Source organism: Carlito syrichta, unplaced genomic scaffold (assembly GCF_000164805.1).
Source record: "Carlito syrichta isolate Samal-C Ts95f unplaced genomic scaffold, Tarsius_syrichta-2.0.1 Scaffold115961, whole genome shotgun sequence".
Taxonomy (NCBI): Eukaryota; Metazoa; Chordata; class Mammalia; order Primates; family Tarsiidae; genus Carlito; species Carlito syrichta.
In genome coordinates, this window is record NW_007060057.1 from 178080 (window position 1) to 199790 (window position 21711).

A 21711-nucleotide genomic window follows, 5' to 3' on the forward strand; every position below is an offset into this window, starting at 1 on the left:
GCTCCCTCGCGCCCAGGACCCTGGGGGGTGGCATTCCTGTGCGCTAACCTCGTGCCAGCCCACCTCTTTCTACTCGGCGACGATTCTTCTTTCCCCTGCTTTCTTTACATATTCATTACTTTCAAATTTATACTCCATGTATATTAATGTCTTCGGCTCAGATCCTCTTGGGACTGTCATTTTTAGCATTTGCATTCCCATTACCCAGGTCTGCTTGGGAGACTCGTCCAGGGTCCCTGCCATCCCTGACTAGGCTCTTTGCTGAGACCCCCCCCCCGCCCCACGCTTCACCTGGATTGTTTGTAAAATGGGGATCTCTGCTTGGCCTCCCTGAAACCCAGAGCATCCCCCCCTCCCCCCACGGTTTTTGCATGAAATGGACCGATTGGCACCAGGGGAACGTGGCAGGGCCCCGGGCTGTCATACCTGAACCTGAGCACTGCTGGGACAGCATCCCTTCCAGAGCCGCCACGTAGTCGAGTCCCAGCCAGTCGCGGTATGTGGTTTTCTCCCCCACAGGCACCGCCCGGATGGTGGCATCCTTGAAAAGCAGGTCTTGGCCATGATAGCTGGAGGAGTCAAACATTCTAAACCCATTCTTATTGTGGTCGTCTCCAAACAGGTCCTGGAAGCAACACAAGCAGGCCCACTTCTCATCTGGGCTCACAAATGGTCACCCACCCAGGTGCTGCTTCTGCTAATGGCCTTACATATGGCGACCCAAAGAGCCCCAGGACTGATTTGAAACCATAAACTTGGCAACTGATCGGCTTCTGTCATCAAGAGGATGTGGGGAAAGATACAACTCTAAGCATCACTGTAAGAGAGCCCTTCAGAAACATGACAGCAAACCATCCTCAGATGTAGAACCAAAGCACGAGATTCACAGAAAGACAAGCCCAGAAGTAAGAGACGGTGTGGATGAGATTACTAAGTGTTTCACTAGGCCGGATCAGCATTTCTCAACTTTCTCCACAAGACTTTCTTACCTGTAAGATACGTAGCAGAACAATTCCATCGCAGAACAATTCCATCGAGAGATGCTTTTGTTCTGCCACCAGCAATAAAACAATAGGAGAATAGAATATGTCTCTACTGGCCCACCCTCCTAGCATCCTGGAGATGCTACTACTATCCTCTTCCCTGCTGAGAATCACTGGAATGAATGTTCTATGGCTACAGCCAACCCCAAAAGGGCTATTTAAAAGACTGGAAGTATGAGAAATGGTAAACACAATGCAAGTACAGGGCATCAGGAGAGCATGGATAAATGTCAATGTCAGCTGTTAAATACTGATCAAGGAGGAAAAAAGGGACAAGTGGCTATCAGTCCTTTTGGAGGGGGCTCACAGATCCTCATAAAGATCTGATAGAGCTGTCAGCCTTCTCCCCTGAAAAATGCACATCCACACAGGATTCTCCCCCCCCATTACTTCAGAGGGCTTAGGGACCCCCTGGGGAAAACCAGGGACCTGGAGTAAAGATCTTTTGGGATAGAGAGAATCTGTGGGATAGATGAGAAGCACATGCACAGTTTCAAAATACCAGAATTTAAGAACATGCCTGGAGAGCCAGCTGGCTGTGCAATTCTGCGGTGTTGGAGGGGGCTGGGAGGGCAATTTCAATCCAAATCAGTTTTTGGGGAGTGGTTGGGTGGTTAGAAACCAGTGGCTCCACGACCAGACAACCCGGGTTCAATGTGCATGTGTGTTTTGAAAGTGCGCCCAAGGGAATTTGCTGATGGATTGGATAAAGGCAGGAGAGGAAGACAGGCATCAAAGCTGAATCCTGAAGAAATGGAAAGGCTAAAAGTGCTCTTAACTGAAGTGGGGAAGCCTGAGGAGGAGTTCAACTTTGGACTTGATCAGTTTGGACTTAAACTTTTGACTTGATCTTCAGTTACAATAAGGACTGAGAAATGGCCACTGGATTTAGCAACATGGGTCACTGTGAACTTGACAAAGACAGTTTCAGAGCCCTGGGTTGGGGACCTGTCCAGAGTAATGTCCATCTTTAAGAGAGACCAGAAAGAGAGGAATTGGTATCTCCAGAACAGAGAACACTCTTTGGGAGAGTTTTGCTCTGAAAGGGTGAGGGAGTGTGGTTACAGGAGGTTGTGAGACTAAGATGGTTAGTTTTTTCAAAATTGTAGAAATAATAGCATGTTTGTATGTTGGTAAGAATGGTCCACCTGAGAAGGAAAAATTAATGATGCAGGAGACAGAGTGGATAGTTGCTGGAGGAAGTTCCTTGGGTATGTGAGAATTACAGAATTTCCCTCCAGGCTTCCTCAGTTTCCCCTGAGGTCTGCTCCAGGTAGACTGTGGCCTCCCAGGAGGCTTGGCTCACCTCTGCTGTCCACCCCTCAAGGAGGGAGCCTTGCCCTGCTCACCTGGGCCTTGTCCAGCAGCCCATACACGGTGAAGATGTTGGTGTCCGGCCGGACCATGACAGCATGGGATGGCATCTGTGCCAAGTTGCAGGCTGCAAACTGGGTCACCTCCGCCCGCGCCCCATTGGGGCACAGCAGTTCGTAGTCCTCTGACCTGAGCTCAGCAGCCCAGGGCTCAGAATTGTGGCCTGCAGGGATACAGCCATATTGGGGGGGAGGGCTGGGAGGAGTGGGGAGAAGCGTAGAGAGAGGCTGCTAACCTCCTGTGTCCAAATGATCCTTCGCTGTGGGAGGTGGCAATATCTGACCAGCTCCCCAGGCCTCTCCATTCTCCAAGCGCACTGCTCTGTTACCAGGCAAGAGAACCCAGCTGTGCTAGTAGTAATGGCAGGACCATTAGTAGGGAGTAGAGAGAATTTACTCTAGGACAGGGACTTTACAAGTAGGATTTGATCCTTAGCTTCGGGGGAAGTTCTGTAATGTTCATTTACCCCCTTGAGTAAGTGAAATCCCTCCAGCATCTATCCCCTTTGTCTTCTGCATTTTATAGGTGAGGAAACCCAGGCTCTTGATCACTCCCAGGCAAAGAATCCCATCTGTGTATTACAACCTTGGGTCCGAGCTTGGGGTGGATTCCTGTGGGTGGTGGGTGATCTCTGCCTCTAAGGACTGAAGTTCTCAAGCTGGGGATGTATAGCATCACCCATGGATGTGAGAGACAGCTTCAAGGGCCTTTGCTTGCAAGAGAAGTCTCAGGTGGAGCCCAGGAATCTGCATTTTATTTTATTTTTTTGAGTTGGAGTCTCACTCTGTCGCCCAGACTGAGTGCAGTGGCTGCTCCCGGCCACCGCAGCCTCGACCTGCTGGGCTCCGGCGATCCTTCCGCCTCAGCCTTCCAAGTAGCCGAATTACGGGCGCGCGCTACCATGCCCGGCTGATTTTTTGATTTATTGTAGAGATGAGGTCTCACTGCCCAGGTGGGTCTCGAACCCGCGGGCTCAGGCAATCCACTCACCTCAGCCTCCCAAAGGCGCGGGATTACAGGCTGAGCCACTGAGCCCGGCTGGAATCTGCATTTTAAACTAGCATCCCAGTGATTCCAGGGCAGGTGGTCCCAGGGCTTCCTGAGAAAATGCTGCCCTGGGGAATCATATTTTTGTGTTTTTAGGCATTCACTTCATCTCCACCCTCCTCTTGTTTCCAGAAGTCCAAGAAGGCCCCAGGAGAGCTAAAGAGGGAAATGAGGGCCCTGGGAGGTGGGCACCTCACTGCAGGTGAGTCTTCCGAGGCTTTCTTAGCACCTGCTCTCCTCCCCTGACCACACAGTCAGGATCTGAGACAGGCAGGGCCAGTGGGCTCAGGAAGGAACACACAGCTCCCTCCCCCAGGCATGGTCCCAAGTGCACTTGGTGGGAGGCTGGGCAGGGGAGGCAGGGCAGTGGCTGCAGGAAGAGCTCAGGGCCTGGGGCCCTTCCTAGCTCCGTTGGGGCAAATGGTCCCACCACCTCGGTGACCTCCCTAGGGAGGTGGGCAACTGAATTCTGAAATACTAACTAACCTTTTTCCCCCCTGCATGTCTTGATCCCCCTGGACCACCTCCCCTCCAGCCACAGCTGTGCCCTTATGGGCTGAGTCTCTGGGGGGAGATGTGTTAGGACTGAGTGGAGAAGACGGAGACTCCAGCATCCGGGGTTTCAAAGCCTGAGGTGGGGGCAGGGTATGCAGAAAGTACAAGCCATGGATGGTGGAGGGAAACAGCCTCCTGGCTTCAAATGAACACAGATTCCTTGATGGAGAATGAGAAGTGGGGGAATGCAAGTTGGGGGCCTGCGCTCTGATGGGACTTCAAGTGTAGGGACAGAGGGTCCCAGAGCAGAGTGTTCCTGGGCTCTTTATCCAAATGGAGCCCAGGAAGGTGATTCCAGGGGAAAACACCTATGTGATGAGTCGGGGCGTGCTCTGCCTCAGTGTGGCTTGGGGCCTGCAGATTAATTTTCCTGCATTGGGCAGTGACCCACTCAGGGCCAAAGACCAGATGCCCGATGTGCTCTGATGACCCTGTGGAAAGGCCTCTGTTGCCCCCACCCAAACACCTTGGCACTACAGCAATACCCCCAGAAGGGGTCTCCAAATTGTCTGGGATTGAGTTTCTCTCATTTCGAAGGAATAGGGACTTGAATCCCGAACCAGTGAAGACTGTCCTGTGTCTGGCACTCCCTGCTGTGTGCTCTGAGGCCTGTTCTCCCCCTGTGGCTCTTGGATTCCCTGGTTCCCCAGGGGACAGAGTCTTCTAGACTCAGTCTCTCCCAGCTGCCACTGGATCCTCAAGCCCAGCAACACCTGGTGTCTGGACTGTGCTGGGGATGGGGAACACAGCTGCCCACCTGCCTCTGGCTCTACTCTGTCCCAAGCCCCCCACCTACCGTTTGTGTTGTCAAAGATGGTTGTGTGTCTGACGAAAGCGACATCACCTGCATTCTCCACCAAGCACCTACCACGCAAGAGCACAGACCTGTGTTGGAAGGAGGGTCCCAGCCTCTGCCCCAGCCCCAGCCCCGGCCCGCTGGGTACCTGAAGGCGCCACTGTAGCCGTAGTACCTCTCCTGACTGTTGCCTATACACTTGTTGCGGCCCTGCTCGTCCCCCACACAGAGTGCACACAGCGAGGACGGGTAGTGCTTGGGGTTGTTCACGGGCACGCAGCTGGCATTGAAGAACTGGCTCACCGCTGGAGGGAGGCAAGGACTGCCGTGAGAGGCTGGCAGCAGAAAGGAGACAGGCGGCCACTCCCCACAAATCTGCCCACCTGCGCAGACCCACAGCCCAAGGCCACCCATCTGCTTTGCTCCCGGCCTGGCTCTGAGTGTTGTATCTCCTCTGGTGGGGAGAGATCTCAGGGATGGGTGTGTGCAGAGGTTGTCTACACCCAGGAACCCCATCACCAGCCTCTGGTAAGCAGCCACCTAACCTTCACTTGAAGTCCCTCAAGGACGGGGAACTCACTACCTCATAAACGATTTTGTTCCAATCAAGGTAACTGCCCTGCTGTCTGGGAGTGGGAGCTGCCGAACCTAATCCTTGTAGCTTGTGCCAGTGGTTGGGAAAATATAGTGTTTTTGGCTGGGCAAGGTGGCTCACACCTGTAGTCCCAGCACTTTAGGAGGCTGAGGTGGGAGGACTACTTGAGGCCAGGAGTTTGAGACTAGCCTGGGTGATAGAGTGAGATCCTCACTCAAACATTTTTTATTTTTTTTGAGTTGGAATCTTACTCTGTCGCTCAGGCTGGAGTGCAATAGCACACTCACAGCCATCCCAGTGCCCTCCTGGGCGCCAGCGATCCTTCTGCTTCAGCCTTCCACATAGCTGGAACTACAGGTGTGAGTTATCACGCCCATTTTCTTTTTTAATTGTAGAGATGAGGTCTTGCCAAGTTGCCCAGGCTGGTCTCGAGCCTGCAGGCTCAGGCAATCCACTCGCCTCGGCCTCCCAAATTGCGAGATTACAGGCTAAGCCACAGAGCCTAGTCTGACTCAAACATTTTTAAAAATTATTTTAAAACTGCTTTTATTTTTTCTGAGTTACCAGCCAGGACAGAGGTGTGTGGGCAGCCAGTCCAAGGACTGCCCAGCTTCCACGAATGTTGTGTGATTTGGCATGCAGGAAGGGCTTCGTGTATGGCATATGCTGGGTGCTTGTTAAATGTTTCTTCTGTTCCCAACTTGTGGAGATGCCTGGGCACATATGCAGAAGCCTGACCAGTTTTCAGCAAGGTCCCCCTGACCCTCAGAGCTGGGCTTGGGTCCCCAGCCAATCGCAAAGAAGAGTTCCCCAGGCTGTATACCCTGATGGGCAGTACCTGTGAGGATGTCACAGCCCTCGGGCCGGATGAAGCCCCTCTGGATGAGGGCACCCACGGGGATGTCCCAGCCTGCAGGACTGCCGAAGCCCGCGTGGCAGGAGCGCTTGCCACGGAGCTCATCCAGGGTGAAGGCGTGGGAGCTGTCCCGCTCCACCACGGCCACCACAAAGTATGAGTTGCTCCTGTCCTCCGCTGGAGAGAGAGGGACATCACCAATTGAGGGCCAAGGGTGAATCCCCACGGGCCCTTCCCTCAAACCCACTCCCTCCTGTCTCTCTGCCTGAGTGCAGGGACCTGCCCCCACCCTGCACAGGACAAGGAGTGCCCAACCCTGAGGCCGGTGTTAAGGGAGCAAGCCCAGCAGGGGCCTCCACCCTGGAAGAAGCAGCCTGTGTGCCAGTGTCCCAGCCTTGTCCCCCTCCCCCTCCAGCAGTTCTCAGAGGGATTGCTTTCTCTCCTTACACCCAGGTGGTGTTTTTCTCACTTCCCTGTGAGAAGTGGTGCTGCTGAGGGCGGCAGAAGCATTTTCCCTCAGCCCAGTGATTCCTCACATCCAAGTGGAAGATAGCTAAGGTCCCCTGCCTCCCAAGTCACCACTTAAGAAGACAGAGGCTGGCTGGGCCTGGTGGCTCAACCTGTAATCCCAGCACTTTGGGAGGCTGAGGCGAGTGGATTGCCTGAGCCCGCAGATTCCAGATCAGCCTGGGCAATTTGGCGAGATCTCATCACTACAATAATTTAAAAATTAGCCGGGTGTGGTAATGAGCTCTTGTAGTTCCGGCTACTTAGAAAGCTGAGGTAGAGGGATCGCTGGAGCCCAGCAGGTAGACGCTGGGGTGGCCATGAGTGTGCCACTGCACTCCAGCCTGAATGACAGAGTGAGACTCCAACTCAAAAAAAAAAAAAAGAAAGAAGAAGAAGAAGACAAAGGTCAAAGCCCCAGCCCAGGCCACTGAGACAGTGTCACAGCCAATGGGGGATTCCTGAGGGCCATCTTCCTTGGGTTGGTCAGGACTGGAGGAGGCTGAGGAGACCCAGTAGTCCAAAAGTTAGCAAACCACGAGGTCTGTTCTTGTACGGCCTGGGTTGCAAGTTAAGAGTGGTTTTTACATTTTAAAAAGAGCTATTTAAAAAGAAGAATAACTGTCTGTGGTTTGCAAAGCCTGACTCTTTAACCCTTTACAGAAAGTTTGCCAACCCCTTAGAGATATTTATTGAATAGACAGGAAAACTGAGACCTGGGATGGGAGGGGTATGCCTGGTGACAGCAGTCAGCCCAGGGAGAAAAGTACTGAAAGAGAGCTGGAGCTTTTTTTTTTTTTAAATCAGGGTTTCTGTTGTCCAGGTTGGAGTGCAGTGGCACAATCATGAGTCACTGAAGCCTCGACTTCCTGGGCTCAGGAGATCCTTCTGCCTCAGCCTCCCTAGTAGCTGGGACTACAGGTGCAAGCCACCATGCCCAGATCATTTTTTAATTTTCTGTAGCGATGAGGTCTTGCTATGTAAGCCCAGGCTGGTCTTAAATTCTTGGGTTCAAGCAATCCTCCTGCCTCAGCCTCCCAAACTGCTGTGATTACAAGAGTGAACCACCGTACCTGGCCTTGGAGCTTTTGAAAATGGCTGAGGGGAGCAAATTTTTATATTTATAAAGACATCAACCACCTCCTGACTGAGGCCAGGTGGTGGAACCACACTTACGGGCATAGTGCTCCCCAGCCGCAGGAATCAGGCCATACATCTTCCCCGCCGTGTAAATGTCCTCACCCTTCAGAGTCACAGCGTCAATATGCCCAGCCTGAAGGTAGCAGGAAGAGTGACCAGGCTAAGGTGGGACCTAGGATGGTTCTGGATGTTGGGATCCCGTGGAGGTGGCAGGACCTGGTCACTTAGGGTTTGTGACCTCAAGCTTCCTTTTCCTGGGAGCCTGGTGGGGAATATCCCATCCTGCCCATTGGCCCCTTCCTCTCCTTGTGAAGATGACTGGCCAAGAGAGATGGCCAGAGGACCAAGGGGCTGAAGCCAACCAGCACCAGCACACCTGATCACAGGTGTCTGCTTCAGCCTTTCAGCACGTGGTTCCCCAGGATATCTTGTATGTCCCTGCTCTAAGAAAAGCACAGCACGATCCCTGCCCTCATGCTTGGCATGGGTCTCCTCACGGACTGCCAGCCCCCAGAGGACCAGGGCACAATGTCTCCAGCACCCAGCCAAGGGCTGGCACACAGCATGAATGCTACACATATTTGTCCAATAAGTGTGCAAATGGAAGAATAACCCAGGTCTTAAGAGATGACAGTCTCAGGGCCTGGGAAGGAGGTTCCAGGGCTGAGAGATAATGCTCCACCTGAGAAGGTGGTGGTGGGTGGGGGAAAAGGGTCTTCTTCCCTCAGACCCTCTTGGGGCCCTCCAGGTCACCCACAGCCACCCTACTTGTCCATTTGGAAGCCTCTTGACAGGTGACCCCAGAACCTGCAAAGGGATCAACAGGTAATTGAGCCATAGTAGTATGACAAACCCTGAAGGAAGGGGGTGAGGCCAGGGAAGAGTGGGACACCTGTGCCCCAGAAAAGGGCCCTGTGTCAGTTATGAAGAGGCACGGAGTTGTGGTGGTGGAATAACATGTGGCGGTGCTGCTCTTTAGCCTGGAGTGCGCATCCCTAGGGGCACCCAGACCTTCTCCTTCCAACTGTGCTGTCAGGAAGGACACACAGACCCTGGACCACAGCCCAGGGCCCTGTCTGGTAGATGGTCCCTTCTCTGGGTAATTGTGGCCAGGCAGGAAATGGGTGTTAGAGCCACAAGGGACACCATGTCTGAGAACCTTAGAAGCTAGAACAGAGGGCCATTGAGCCTCTTCCTGGGGTTCTGAGGAGCCCGAGCCTTGCCTGTCTCCCCACAGGCCCCTGGGCAGCCCCCTGGCCCTCTGTGAGCTCAGACTGAGAGGATGCTATCACCCAGAGGGAGCTGAAACCTCCCTCCCTCCACCTTCCTGCTCTGGCGCCCTTGGAACGATAGGGCAGCCTGTTGGGCACTGGGAGATAAAGATTCTCCACCCCTAAGCCCTTTCCTCAGTTCAGAGGAGGTGCCTCCTCTGTCAGCATCATGCACAGTTGAGCTCAGCTCTGCACAGAGACAGGTTTCCGTTGGGCCCTGGGGAAGGTGGGCCCTCCACACCCCAGCTGCTGACCTCGGGAAAGTTCCTTCCTCAGCTTCTCTTGCCCTAGTCTCCAGATCTGAAAATGGGGCTGATGCTCCCCTCTACCCCCATAGGGTTGTTGGGAGGATTCAGTGAGATGGTCCAACAATGGCTCGCACACAGGAAGTGTCGGCTCATGCAACGGGCATCACCATGAGCCTGGCACCAGCATTCTTCTTGTCAAGTCTCCTCTTTGGGGTCTTCTAGCCAACGTGGTTCCTAGTCAGGACAGGGTTGGTACTCCTGAGGGGCTGTGGCCTATGTTTGGGGGCTGACCTGGTCAGGCCCCATCTACTTCCTCTTGAAGCTGAAACAGGGGAGTCCAGGTACCCAGAGCTCTGGCCTGAGGCTGGACACTTGCAACCACAGCAGGACCTCCTCCCTGACTGCAGGGCCCCTGGGGCCTCCTCTGCATCTGGCCTCCGTCTTCAGGAAGAGAAGCAAAGTGAGAAAGAGCTGAACGACACTAGAGACCAGGTCCTGGTGTTTCTCACTGCAGATGGTGAGCCTATTAGTGGGGACCAAATCCATTTAATGGATCATGAAAGCGTTAACAACAACAAAAGACTATAATGGGATAAATAGAAGTATCAAGTATGCTTTTGTGTCATAACTCTCTAAGCAAATATATATTTTTTGCTTATTTATATCTGAAAGAAAAGTTTTTGTGTACTAGATTGTGATTGATGTAAAATATATTTCAGAGTGCAGATTGCTGCCAAAAATGTTTAACATCTAGCCGGGCATGTTGGCTCATGCCTGTAATTCCCACATTTTAGGAGGCCGAGGAAAAAATCACTTGAGCCCAGGAGCTTGAGACTAGTCTAGGAAACATAGTGAGACCTTGTCTCTGAAAAAAATTTTAAAAAGCTAGTTGAGCACGGTGGCATGTGCCTGTAGTCTCAGTTGTTCGGGAGGCTGAGGTGGAAGGATTGCCTGAGCTCTCAAGAGGTCCAGGCTGTGGTGAGTTGCATTTCAGTCTGGGTGACAGAGTGAGACTTACAAAAAAAAAAAAAGTTTAACATCCTTATAAAAATACAAATGGGCTGGGCTTGGTGGCTCAGCCTGTAATCCCAACACTTTGGGAGGCTGAGGAGGTTGGATTGTCTGAGCCTGTGGGTTCAAGACCAGCCCAGGCAACTTGGGAAGACCTCGTCTTTACAGTAAATAAATAAAAATTAGCCGGGCATGGTAGCGCACACCTGTACTTCTGGCTACTTGAAAGGCTGAGGAGGAAGGATCACAGGTGCCCAGCAGGCCGATGCTGGGGTGGCCGTGAGTGTGCCACTGCACTCCAGCCTGGGCAATGAAGTGAGACTCCAACTCAAAAAACAAAAACAAAAACAAATGATGTTCTTTACAGAAATAGAAAAAAAATCCTAAAATTTTACAGAACCATAAAAGAGCCCGAATAGCCAAAGTAATCCTGAGAAAAAAACCAAAAAAACCCCAAAAACAAAGCTAAAAGCATCAGACTACCAGACCTCAAAATATACTACAAAGTTGTCATAGCCAGGCACAGTGGCTCACGTCTATAGTCCCAGTACTTTGGGAGGCAGAGGCAAGAGGGTTCACTGAGCCCAGCGGTTCAAGACTAGCCTGGGTAACTTGGCAAGACCTTGTAGCTACAATCAGTAAAAAAATTGGCCGGGTATGGTGGTGTGCACCTGTAGTTCCAGCTACTCAGAAGACTGAGGCGAAAGGGTCGCCTGAGCCCAGCAGGTGGAGGCTGCGGTGGCCATGAGCATACCCCTGCACTTCAGCCTGGGTGACAGTGAGACTCTGACTTAAAAAGTAATAATAATAATTTAAAAAGCTGTAGTAACCAAAACAGCATGATATTGGCATAAAAACAGACATACAGAACAACGGAACAGAAGAAAGAACTCAGAAATGAATCCATACATCTACAGTCAGCTGATTTTTGACAAAGGTGCTAAGAACACAAATTGGGAAAAGGACAATCTCTTCAAAGAACAGTGCTGGGTGGGCTGAATGTCCAAATGCAGAAGAATGAACTAGACTCCCACCTCTCGCTCCATGCAGAGATCAACTCAAAACAGATCAGGGACATAAATGAAAGATCTGAGATGATAAACTGCAGGAAGAAAGTATAGGGAAAGTGGACATTGGCCTGGGAAAAGATTTTATGACTAAGACCTCAAAAGCACAGGCAATAAAATAAAAAATAAACAAATGGATTATAACAAACTGAAAAACTCTGTACAACAAAGGAAACAACCAAGTGAAAAGACAACCTACAGAATGGGAGAAAATATCTGAAAACTACCCATTCAACAGAGGATTTATATCCTGAATATACAAGAAACACAAGTGTCTCAACAGCAAAAAATAAAACAATCCAATTTAAAAATAGGCAAATGAGCTGATAGACATTTTTCAAAAGAAGATATGCAAATAACCAACAAATATATGAAACAATGCTCAACATCACTAATCATCAGGGAAATGCAAATCAAAACCACAGTGAGGTATCATCTCACCCCAGTTAGGATGGCTGTTATCCAAAAGACACCAGGTGTGGTAATCCCTGTACACTCGCCTGTAATCCCAGTGCACTCTGGGAAGTCAAGGTGGAAGGGTTGTTTTAGTACAGGAGTTTGAGACCAGCCTGGACAACACAGTGAGACCTTGTCTCTACAAAAAAATAAAAATAAAAATAAAAAATTAGCTGGGCATGGTGGTGTGCCTGTAGTCCTGGCTACTTGGGAGACTGAGGTGGAAGGATCACCTGAGCCAGGAGGTTGAGGCTGTGGTGAGCTGTGATTGTGCCACTGCACTCCAGCCTGGGCGACAGAGTGAGACTCCAACTCAAAATACATGAAATAAATAAACAATTGCCCTTATCACCTCGCCACCCCCGCAAAAGACAAAAAGTAATGGGCTTGCGAGGATGCAGAGAAAAGGAAACTCTCATACACTGTTGGTGGGAATGGAAACTAGTACAGCTACTGTGAAGAACAGTATGGCAGTCCCTCACAATCTACAAATAGAATTGTGATATGATCCTGGGAACTTATCCAAAGGAAGGGAAATCATTATATCAGAGAGTTATCTGCACCCCCATGTTTATTACAGCATTATTCACAATAGCCAAGATATGGAATCAACCTAAGTGTCCATCAGTGAACAAATAGATTAAGAAAATGTGGTATATGTATGCCACAGAATACTATTCAGCCATGAAAAAGAATGAAATCCGTCACGTGCAGCAACATGGATAGAACTGGAGGACATTATGTTAAGTGAAATAAACCAGGAACAGAAAGTTAAACACCAAATGTTCTCATCCTTATGTGGAAGCTAAAAAAATGTGGATTGATCTCATAGAAGTGAAAAGTAGAACAGAGGATACTAGAGGTTGGGGAGGGTGGGGGAAGGGAGGGATAAGGAGGGATTAGTTAAGGGATACAAAATTACAGTTAGATGGGAGGAATAATTTCTAGGGTTCCATCCCATTGTAGCTAACAATAACATAAGTTTCAAATAATTAGAAGGTGGATAGCAAATGTTCCCAACACAAAGAAGTGATAAATGTTTGAGATGACAGTATGCTAATTACCCTGGTCTGATCACTATACATTGTATGTATCAAAACATCACTATGTATCCCATGACTATGTGCAATTATTGTCAATTAAAAAAATTTTTAAAAAAAGTTTAACAAGCAGTGAGCCAAGCCCATCCTCTAATGCACAAGGGAAAACTGAAGCTCAGAGGGGGAGGGGCTCACCCAGGGCCACAGGGTGCCAGTGCCCGGTAGCTGGTCTCCTGGCCACCTGCTCATCAAGAAGTCCCTGGGCTCCCCAGGGGCAAGAGCACCCCAATTCCCCAGGTGGGGTGCTGGTCTCTGCTGTCCTTCCTCCCCCCTTCTCTGTGGGCATGCTGCAGGAGACATTCTTTTCCTCCCCCAATGGTACAAGGGCTGGACAGTAAGGATCACCCCAGATGCCGTCACTGCCTCCCCAGCTAACCCACTCTGCCCCTTCCTGGGCGAGTGTAGCCCCACCTGGATCTGCTCCATGCAGTGCTGAGGGGACTCGGCTGACACGCACTGGATCTCTGGCTTGAGCCGCTGCCGGCTGAAGGCCACAGCCATGTCTCCACACTTCTGGATCTCGGGAGTGGACAGCACACACCAGCGCAGGTAGGGTGGCAGCCCTATGTGGGGTGAACATGTGGTCACCACCAGGCTTGCCTGGGGGCTGAGATTGGGGCTAATTACTGCTGTGGGGAGAGCTGGGAGTAAGACCCAAGAAAAATTCTGGGTCTTTCTCTTGTTAGCTGTGTGGCCAGGATAAGTTTCTTAACTGTGTGATTCTGTTTCCTCATGCAGAAAGGGGATAACTGTAACTCTTTTATGGGCTGTGAGAGGCTCAAAGAAGACCAGGGCTGTTTTGTATCTAATTCAGTGTCTGATACCTATTCCCCTGGCTGTGGGGCTAGAGGCAGGAAGCCCACTTGTAGACTGACTACTGCAATAGTCCAGGCAAAAGACAATGTCTGAGCCAGGTCTGCAGCCATGGGGTGGAGGGAAGGAGGAGAAGTGAGAGGTTATGGAGGGAGAACTGACCAGACATGATGGTCCTTGCATGGAAGGTTAAGGAGACTCTTCCCAAGACAGAACCTGATGGCCTGGATCCCACCCCCTGCAGCAGGCGGGATTTCCAGGACACAGCTAATCATGTGACTGCAGCGATGCACCCTCCCCTAAACCCCAGAGGCAGAGATGTGGAAGCACCAGGTTCCCACAGAGGCTGAAAAGTACATGCCACACCTCCTGGGTGAGCATCCTCCCCTGGCCAGAGAGGCTTTCCCAGAGAGCCCTGCCACACCTGGGGTCAGGTTGGCCTTAAACCCTGCCACACCTGCGGTCAGGTTGGACTTGCAGGAGCAGAGACAGGTGGACTTACGGTTGGGGTCACAGAGCAGACCCTTCATGGCATGCAGGTACTCGTGGCCCAGCCAGGCCTCATAGGTCTGTGTAGCGATGGGCACGAGCTCCGAGGTGGAGTCCTTGAACAGCAGGTTCTTCTGGCCATAGGCCTCAGAGCTGAACATCTGGAAGCTGCTGCCCTCGTGACTGAACAGACGCTGTGTGTCAAGGGGTGAGGGTGGGGCTGGTGAGGGCGTGGCCAGGTCACACCTTCCCCTCCCCAGTTCAGCTACCACCTCCTTCTTCCTGTAACCGCAGGCCATGTGCCCGTTTTCAGGACCAGATGAGGCCCCCTCCTCCGTGGGGGCCCCCGATCCACTGTCTCCTTCCTCTGTTCTCTGCCAGTTCTGCGTCTCCATTCAGTTCATTTTGCCTCGTCACACTCAGCTGATTGGGTGCATGACTATGGCCCAGGTGTGGGATGGTCCTGAGGACAGGCAGTGGGGCTGGGCAGTGCCATCTGGATGGGACAAAACTAACAGGCTGGGGTGCACCTCTGCAGTCAGAAACATGCTGCTAATGCCGGGTGTCGTAGCTCACGCCTCAAATCCAAGCACTTTAGGAGGCTGAGGTGGGAGGATTGCCTGAGCCTAGGAGTTTGACACCAGCCTGGGCAAGATGGTGAGACCTCGTCTGTACATTAAATAAAAAAATCAGTTGGGTGTGGTGGCGCGTGCCTGTGGTTCTGCCTCCTTGGAAGGCTGAGGTGGAGGGATCGTCTGAGCCCACCAGGTGGAGGTTGTGGTAGCTGTGAGCGTGCCACTGCACGCTGGTTTTGGTTTTCAGAAGCACAAGTACAAGCTTTCTCTGAGGGGTGCTTGAGTCTCCTGGTGCCTGTCTTCAGCCAGCCCTCCTCCTGTCCGAGGCTGAATCCCCAGGTGGAGTCTGTCCCAGGGCAGGGTCTCTGGATCCTGCCCCTCCTGGTCTTAGTCCTGAGCTCCTGGAAGGCCCAGCACTACCCAGGAAGATGTGGGGGGAAGGCGGACTGGACTCACCTGGCCTTCGTTGAGTAGCCGGAAGATGAGGCCCCCGTCCGTGTCAGCCCGGACCACCACAGCGTGAGCTGGCACCCTGGCCAGGTGACATTGCCTCCACTCGGTGACGTCAGCCCGGCTGCCATCCCGGCACAGCAGCTCAAAGTCCTGGGACAGCAGCGCCTGGCCCCAGGAGGGCAGGGTTTTCCCTGGGAAGATGAGAAGCCTGAGATGAGTCCACTCCTGAACTTGGGGGGGGACACTTAGGGGAGGACGGCGGCAGGGAAGGCCCAGGAGAGGGAGCCTGGGGAGAGGTTAGGAGTTGTGGAGATGAGAACGCAGGACTCAGGAGGAGGCAAGGCTTGGCAGTGGTACCCCACAAGGCCAGGTGTCCATCTACACAGACCATGTCTCGTTACTTACCTTTTCAACCTTTCACCAGTTGCTGTTACTAAAGTAGATTTGAGGTATCTGACGATAATATAATACATATAAACAAGACTACTTATTTAAGATAAAAAGAGTAAGAAAATAAGAGAAGCTTAGTGTGAGAGACGTAAATGTACCAAGAGTCTAGGACAAGCTCAGTGCTGGCATCGGGTACTACACTTGGCTCTGAGCAGGGGCCAGGGGGTGGGTGCAGGGGGCAGGGGGTGGAGGGTAGGAAGCCAGGGGTGGGGGTGGGAGGCAGAGGGTGGGGGTCAGGGGACTGTGGTGGAGACACTCTTTGAAGAACGGACCTAGCACCAAGGCCCGGAGAGAAAAAGACTTCTTTCCTAACCCCAACCATTCATATTTTGGTGTGCTTCCTTCAAATCCTTTTTTTCTATTTTATTTTCTAACCATTTTTAACATGGTTAGGGACATAGTTGATAGGTAGTTTTGCATCTTATTTTTTTTTCAGTTATCTCTATAAAATATTTTCCCACATTTTTGGAAACTTTTCATTCCATTCATTCATTTCTTAATAAGAAATAAAATGTATTTGAAAGAGTGACCAAACTCTTGACACCAAACAGGAATATTAAGAAGACTAATATTAAGGACTGTCACTAAGTCACTGGTGGTCCTACATAACAATGTTTTTATGACTTTCAAATTAAGACGAGGGGAAAGAACCCCTGCTAGGTAACAGGAAGGGAAAAGATAATTTGTGGGATCATAAAAATTTCACTCCAAAACTATTTAAAAACAAAATCAAAACAACAACAACAGAGCAATAGTTTGACAAAACTCCATAGAGGTCATTTTAATGGCCATGTGGTAGTTTATAGCACATTGAGCAATTACTCAGTGCCCAAATTTTCTCTGTTTTTAATCCACTGCAAATCCTTTGGCTAGATCACTGAGGTATCATTTGCCTTCCCGCAAGACAAATGCATCATTTAAGTACCCCTATCCACCACTTCTGCCTCTCATTGGCTAGGGACAATGACAGTCCTGTCCCCTCACTACTTGAGACACATTCCAATTCTGCTCTTTTGCTCTTATCAATCTTTTTGCATAAAGACATTCTTCCAACATTACTTCCTTAGATTTCCTTAGATTGCCATCAAAACTTTGAAAAGCTGGGTGCATGCTTGTAGCCCCAGCTACTTGGGAGGCCAAGGCGGGAGGATTGCTTGGGGTTCGAGACCAGCCTGGGCAACATGGCGAGACCCATCTCACACACACACACAGAAAACAAACAACAAGACAAAACAAAACAAAAAATCTTTGTGACCCAATACATTCCTATTCTTTGTCCACCTTCCAGATCTTCCTTTGCTTGACTCATCTTGGGGCTCACGTCCTGGGGAGCCCATTTCTACAGGATCGTCCTGCCCTGGAGCCTGGCCTGTGTGCACCATCCTCTTGTTTTTGGTTTGCTTTTGCTTTTTCGAGTCAGAGTCTCACTCTGTCGTCCAGGCTGGAGTACAGTGGCAAGATTACGGCCGCTGCAGCCTCAACTTGCTGGGCTCAGGCAATCCTTCCACCTCAGCCTTCCAAGTAGCCAGAACTACCGGCATGTGCCACCACACCTGGCTGATTTTTTGATTTATTGTAGAGATGAGGTCTCACCAAGTTGCCCAGGCTGGTCTCCAACCTGTGGGCTCAGGCAATCCTCTCACCTCGAACTCCCAAAGTGCTGGGATTATAGGCATGAGCCATCGCACTCAGCCTTCCCTCCTCTTTTAGGTCACTTGTTTTCTGTCCTCTTTCTCAAGTCTGGTTCATATTTGCCATCATGAAGTTCAGACTACAGGATGGATTTCTCACTTAAAAGGCAATGATTAACAACAACAATGACAAAAAAGCAACATTGCCTTTTTTTTAAGGCAATGATCAGACATTCTGGAAAAGGTAAAGCTACAGAGACAAAAGTCTGGTTGGTGGGTGCTGGCGGGCGGGGGGGGGAATCACGAGCAGGGGCGTGCAGAACTTCTGGGCGAAGGCTCTGCCCTGCCAATATCTTGGTCATGGTGATGGTTATACAACTGTGTGTTTTTGGCAAAACTCATAGAACTGTACTTCAAAAAGAGTAAATTTTGCTGCATGCAAATTATATCTCAATTTAAAAAAAGAAACAATCTTTAGGCAAAGCTAAATTGAGGGACATTCTATAAAATAACTGGCCTGACACTTCAAAAATGCCAATGTCATAAAAAACAAAGACTGAGAAACTGTTCCAAGATAAAGGAACTAGAGCGTTCCAACAACTAAATACCACGTGTACTCAGAGATTGGGTCCTGGGTCTGAAAATATTTGCTAGGAAGGACAGAATTGAGACGATGAGTGAATCTGAAATAGCGACTATAGATTAGGTAATGGTAGAATCCACGTTACATTTCCTGAATTTCATTACTGTGGCTAGGTACACATCTCCTTGCTCTTAGGAGATGCATACTAAAGTACTCAAGGGGTATGGCATAAGCAAATAGACACTCGAATGGGTCAGAACACACACACAGACACACGTGTGGAAAGAACGATAAATCAAACGTGGCAAAATGTTAGAAGTCGGGATCTGGGTGAAGAATAGATGAGAGTTTTTTTTTTTTGAGTAGGAGTCTCACTTTATTGCCCGGGCTAGAGTACAGTGGCACACTCACAGCCACCCCTGCATCGAACTGCTGGACTCTGGCAATCTATCCATCTCAGCCTTCCAAGAAGCCAGAACTACAGGCGCATGCTACCATGCCTGGCTAATTTTTTATTTATTGTAGAGACGGGGTCTCACCAAGCTGCCTGGGCTGGTCTCAAACCCACGGGCTCAGGCAATCCACTCGCCTCGGCCTCCCAAGTGCTGGGATTACAGGCTGAGCCACTGAGCCCAGCCAGACCCCCATCTTTAAGTGGAAGCAAAACCCAATGCCATATTCAGATCAGAGGAGCTCACTGGACCCGTGTCCTGCCCCGCAGAGCAGTGAGAGGGAGCTCCATTGGTGAGTTCCACTCTGCCTTTTTGCAGCAGGGAGCACTATGGCTCAGAGACTGTGGGACTTGTACAAGGTCACTCACAGACTTAGAGAAGCACTGAACTGGGGTGCCCACTCCAAACCCTGTCAGTTGGCGGCCCTGCCCCAGGGAGCCCAGGCCTGAGACCCTGCTTCTGTGGGTGGTCCCCACTCACCGTCGGTGTTCTCCAGCACTGTGCTGTGCTTCACAAAGGCCACATCCCCTGCCCCTTCTGCCAGGCATCTGCAGAGGAGAAACCATGACCTGGGTGGAGCTGAACTTCCCTTGAGCTCTATGGCTCCCGCCCATCTTCCACCTTTGGGGGTCTGATCTGGGCTGCAGGGGTGGCTACAGTGGGCCTGGATTTCACAGTCATGCGGTTCCAGATTCCAACTCCCTGGCTGGTGGCTGTGTGACTTTGCCAAGGCGGGGCTCTTCCTTACCCCCATCACCTCTAACTCAGGGATGGGAAAGCAGCTCCCAGGGGCTGTTCTGAAGGAGCTCTTATAGCTCCTTTGTGATTCAGCATGGATCCTGCATAGCCAAGGTCAGGTCTGTAAGGAGCAGGTACTCCTATGGCAGCTGCTATCATCTGCAACCTTGACACTTGGGATGTTTGGATGATGATTCTGCCCTGAGGCAGGGGATTGGACTAGAAGAACTTTTCCTGCCATATCAAAACATCATGAGTGGAAAGGACGATGACTTTTTTTTTTTGAGTCGAGGGTCTCACTCTGTCACCCAGGCTGAAGTGCAGTGCAGTAGCACAATCACAGCTCACCACAGCCTCAGACTCCTGGGCTCAGGCAATCCTTCTGCCTCAGCGTCCTGAGTAGCTGGGACCACGGGTGTGCACCACCATGCCTGGCTAATTTGTTCATTCTTGTGTAGAAATGAGGTCTCACTATATTGCCTACACTGGTCTCCAACTCCTGGGCTCATGCAGTCCTTCCACCTTGGCCTTCCAAAGTGCTGGGATTACAGGTGTGAGCCACCGCGCCCAGCCTGGGACCATGACGTTTATGTATTCTCTCTATATCACTGCCCAGTGTGAGAGGCAGGTCAGAGTCTGCTGGGCAAAGGGGTTGCCTGGGTCCCCCCAGCGGGAGGGAGCTCTGAGACTGCAAGGGAGTCAGGGAGAGCAGGCAGACGACTGTAGATACAGGGGTAGAAGGGGCAAAGGGGTCCCGCTCAGAGGTGCTGAGGACTGTCTCTTCTTCCTGTGCCAAAGTCTGCATTCACCCATATCACACCCTGGAGTGTGGGGCACCAGCAGGCTGCCCGCATCCATGTGGACACACAGGCAGCAAGAGGGGCTTGAGAGGCTTCCGTTCCATTCCCGCCGGGCAAGCCCACTCATTCGCAGACAGACAGAATTGGTCCACGAGCTGCGAGACCTGGTTTTGGATCCACGGAGGGCTTGTCCAAAGTGCCAGCCTGAACTGGCAGCAGAGCTGGCCGGCCCAAGTGTCAAGACTCACTCCCCCACTCCCCTCCCTCCCCGCTGGTCTGAGACACCAGAATGGGGACATGGAAGTGGCAAAAAGTCTGTTTTTCCACTTTCTTCTCTCTGAGCACTCACCTCTCTAAATATACCAAACATGTTGATTTTCTGAGCAAATCCAGTTTGGCATATTTCAACTTGATGTTTTTAAACCAACCAGGGCCCAGAGCTATATAAAGGGTGCTTTGAGGAGATGCAGTGGACACTGCCACTTCCCCCTCCACCCTCTCTGGGCAAGGTGTTTTTCCCCAGCCCTGTGGCCTCAAGCGCCTCCACCTGCCCCACCCTGTCCAGTCCTTTCCCACTTCAGCTCACCGGAAGGCCCCACTGTAGTCATAGTATCTCTCCAGGGGGCTCTTGTCACACACTCCTTCCCCAGAGGTGTCGCCCCTGCAGAGGCGACAGAGGGACTCGGAGTAACTGGTCTCTCCTGCCCCAGGGACGCAGCTGCCCCCGAAATAGTTGCTGACAGCTGTGGGAAGGAGGCAGAGAGAGGTCACTCGGCGGTACTTCCTTCAGACCCTGACTCAGACCCCCTGGATGGGCCAGGAGGGGCTTGGGCTCCTCAGGGACCTCTTCCGGACTCTTCTGAGAATTGGTTCACCTTCTAACTTCAGTCTGGGCAAAACTAGGGAACTGGGTCAGATCAGCGATCCCCAAACTGGGTCCCAAAAGGTAGCCATCTGGGTGTGACTATTGTTATGGACAAATGGCTCAGGGGAGTAAAACACCCATAAATGACCACACAGGGCAACGAAGTAGCATCTCGATACTGTTCTCACTGTGGGCTTCATTTCCCAATCAGTGAGGTGTGATGGATGAACGGGGAGAAATAATGACTCAATGAGGATCAATGAGGATCAATGACTCAATGAGTCTGATAGGCAATACTTCTCTAGGCCCAGGGAGGAGAGGGACACCTAGAAGCAGGCCTTGTTGGTGAAGGGGTTGGGATCTGCCAACTTGCATGGTTTTTCTGGCCCCTGCCAGCACCCAGGCCCCATGGCTACCCCCTTTATAAATATTTGTCCTAGGCTAGGCCAGGTGGCCCTGCTGCCCACACCCGAGCCCGTCGGGCCATGCCCATCATCAGCTGGACCAGCTCTTCCAGGGCCAGCCCCTTTCTTGGTCTTCTTTTTGTGTCCTCCAAGAGGAGTAGATAATAAATATGCCAAGTGACTGACAAACTACACACTCCTTGCCACCATCTGGGAGGATGAGGCATCTAGGCTCATAGGGGTTGGATTGGTTTATACGGCCAGTAGGCCGATCTGCCACTTGGGAGCTTTCTGGGTGCGAGTTGGCAACTTGTTTGGGCCCTCAAAAAATAGTGTTTCTAGCCGGGCTCGGTGGCTCAGCCTGTAATCCCGCGCCTTTGGGAGGCTGAGGT

At 51.3% G+C, this 21711-nt stretch overlaps 1 protein-coding gene across 1 annotated transcript in view; it reads right to left on the reverse strand.

The window, feature by feature from the left end:
- MELTF (melanotransferrin) overlaps positions 1-21711 on the reverse strand; it is a 36472-nt gene that overhangs the window by 7663 nt on the left and 7098 nt on the right. The window contains exons 5-15 of the mRNA XM_021706783.1: positions 20637-20793; positions 18993-19060; positions 15400-15587; positions 14382-14562; positions 13478-13629; positions 7950-8046; positions 6249-6443; positions 4964-5120; positions 4816-4883; positions 2393-2580; positions 427-625 (exon numbers count right to left, since the gene is read on the reverse strand). Coding sequence (XP_021562458.1) covers positions 427-625; positions 2393-2580; positions 4816-4883; positions 4964-5120; positions 6249-6443; positions 7950-8046; positions 13478-13629; positions 14382-14562; positions 15400-15587; positions 18993-19060; positions 20637-20793 — 1650 coding nt within the window. The remainder of the gene's footprint in view (positions 1-426; positions 626-2392; positions 2581-4815; positions 4884-4963; positions 5121-6248; positions 6444-7949; positions 8047-13477; positions 13630-14381; positions 14563-15399; positions 15588-18992; positions 19061-20636; positions 20794-21711) is intronic.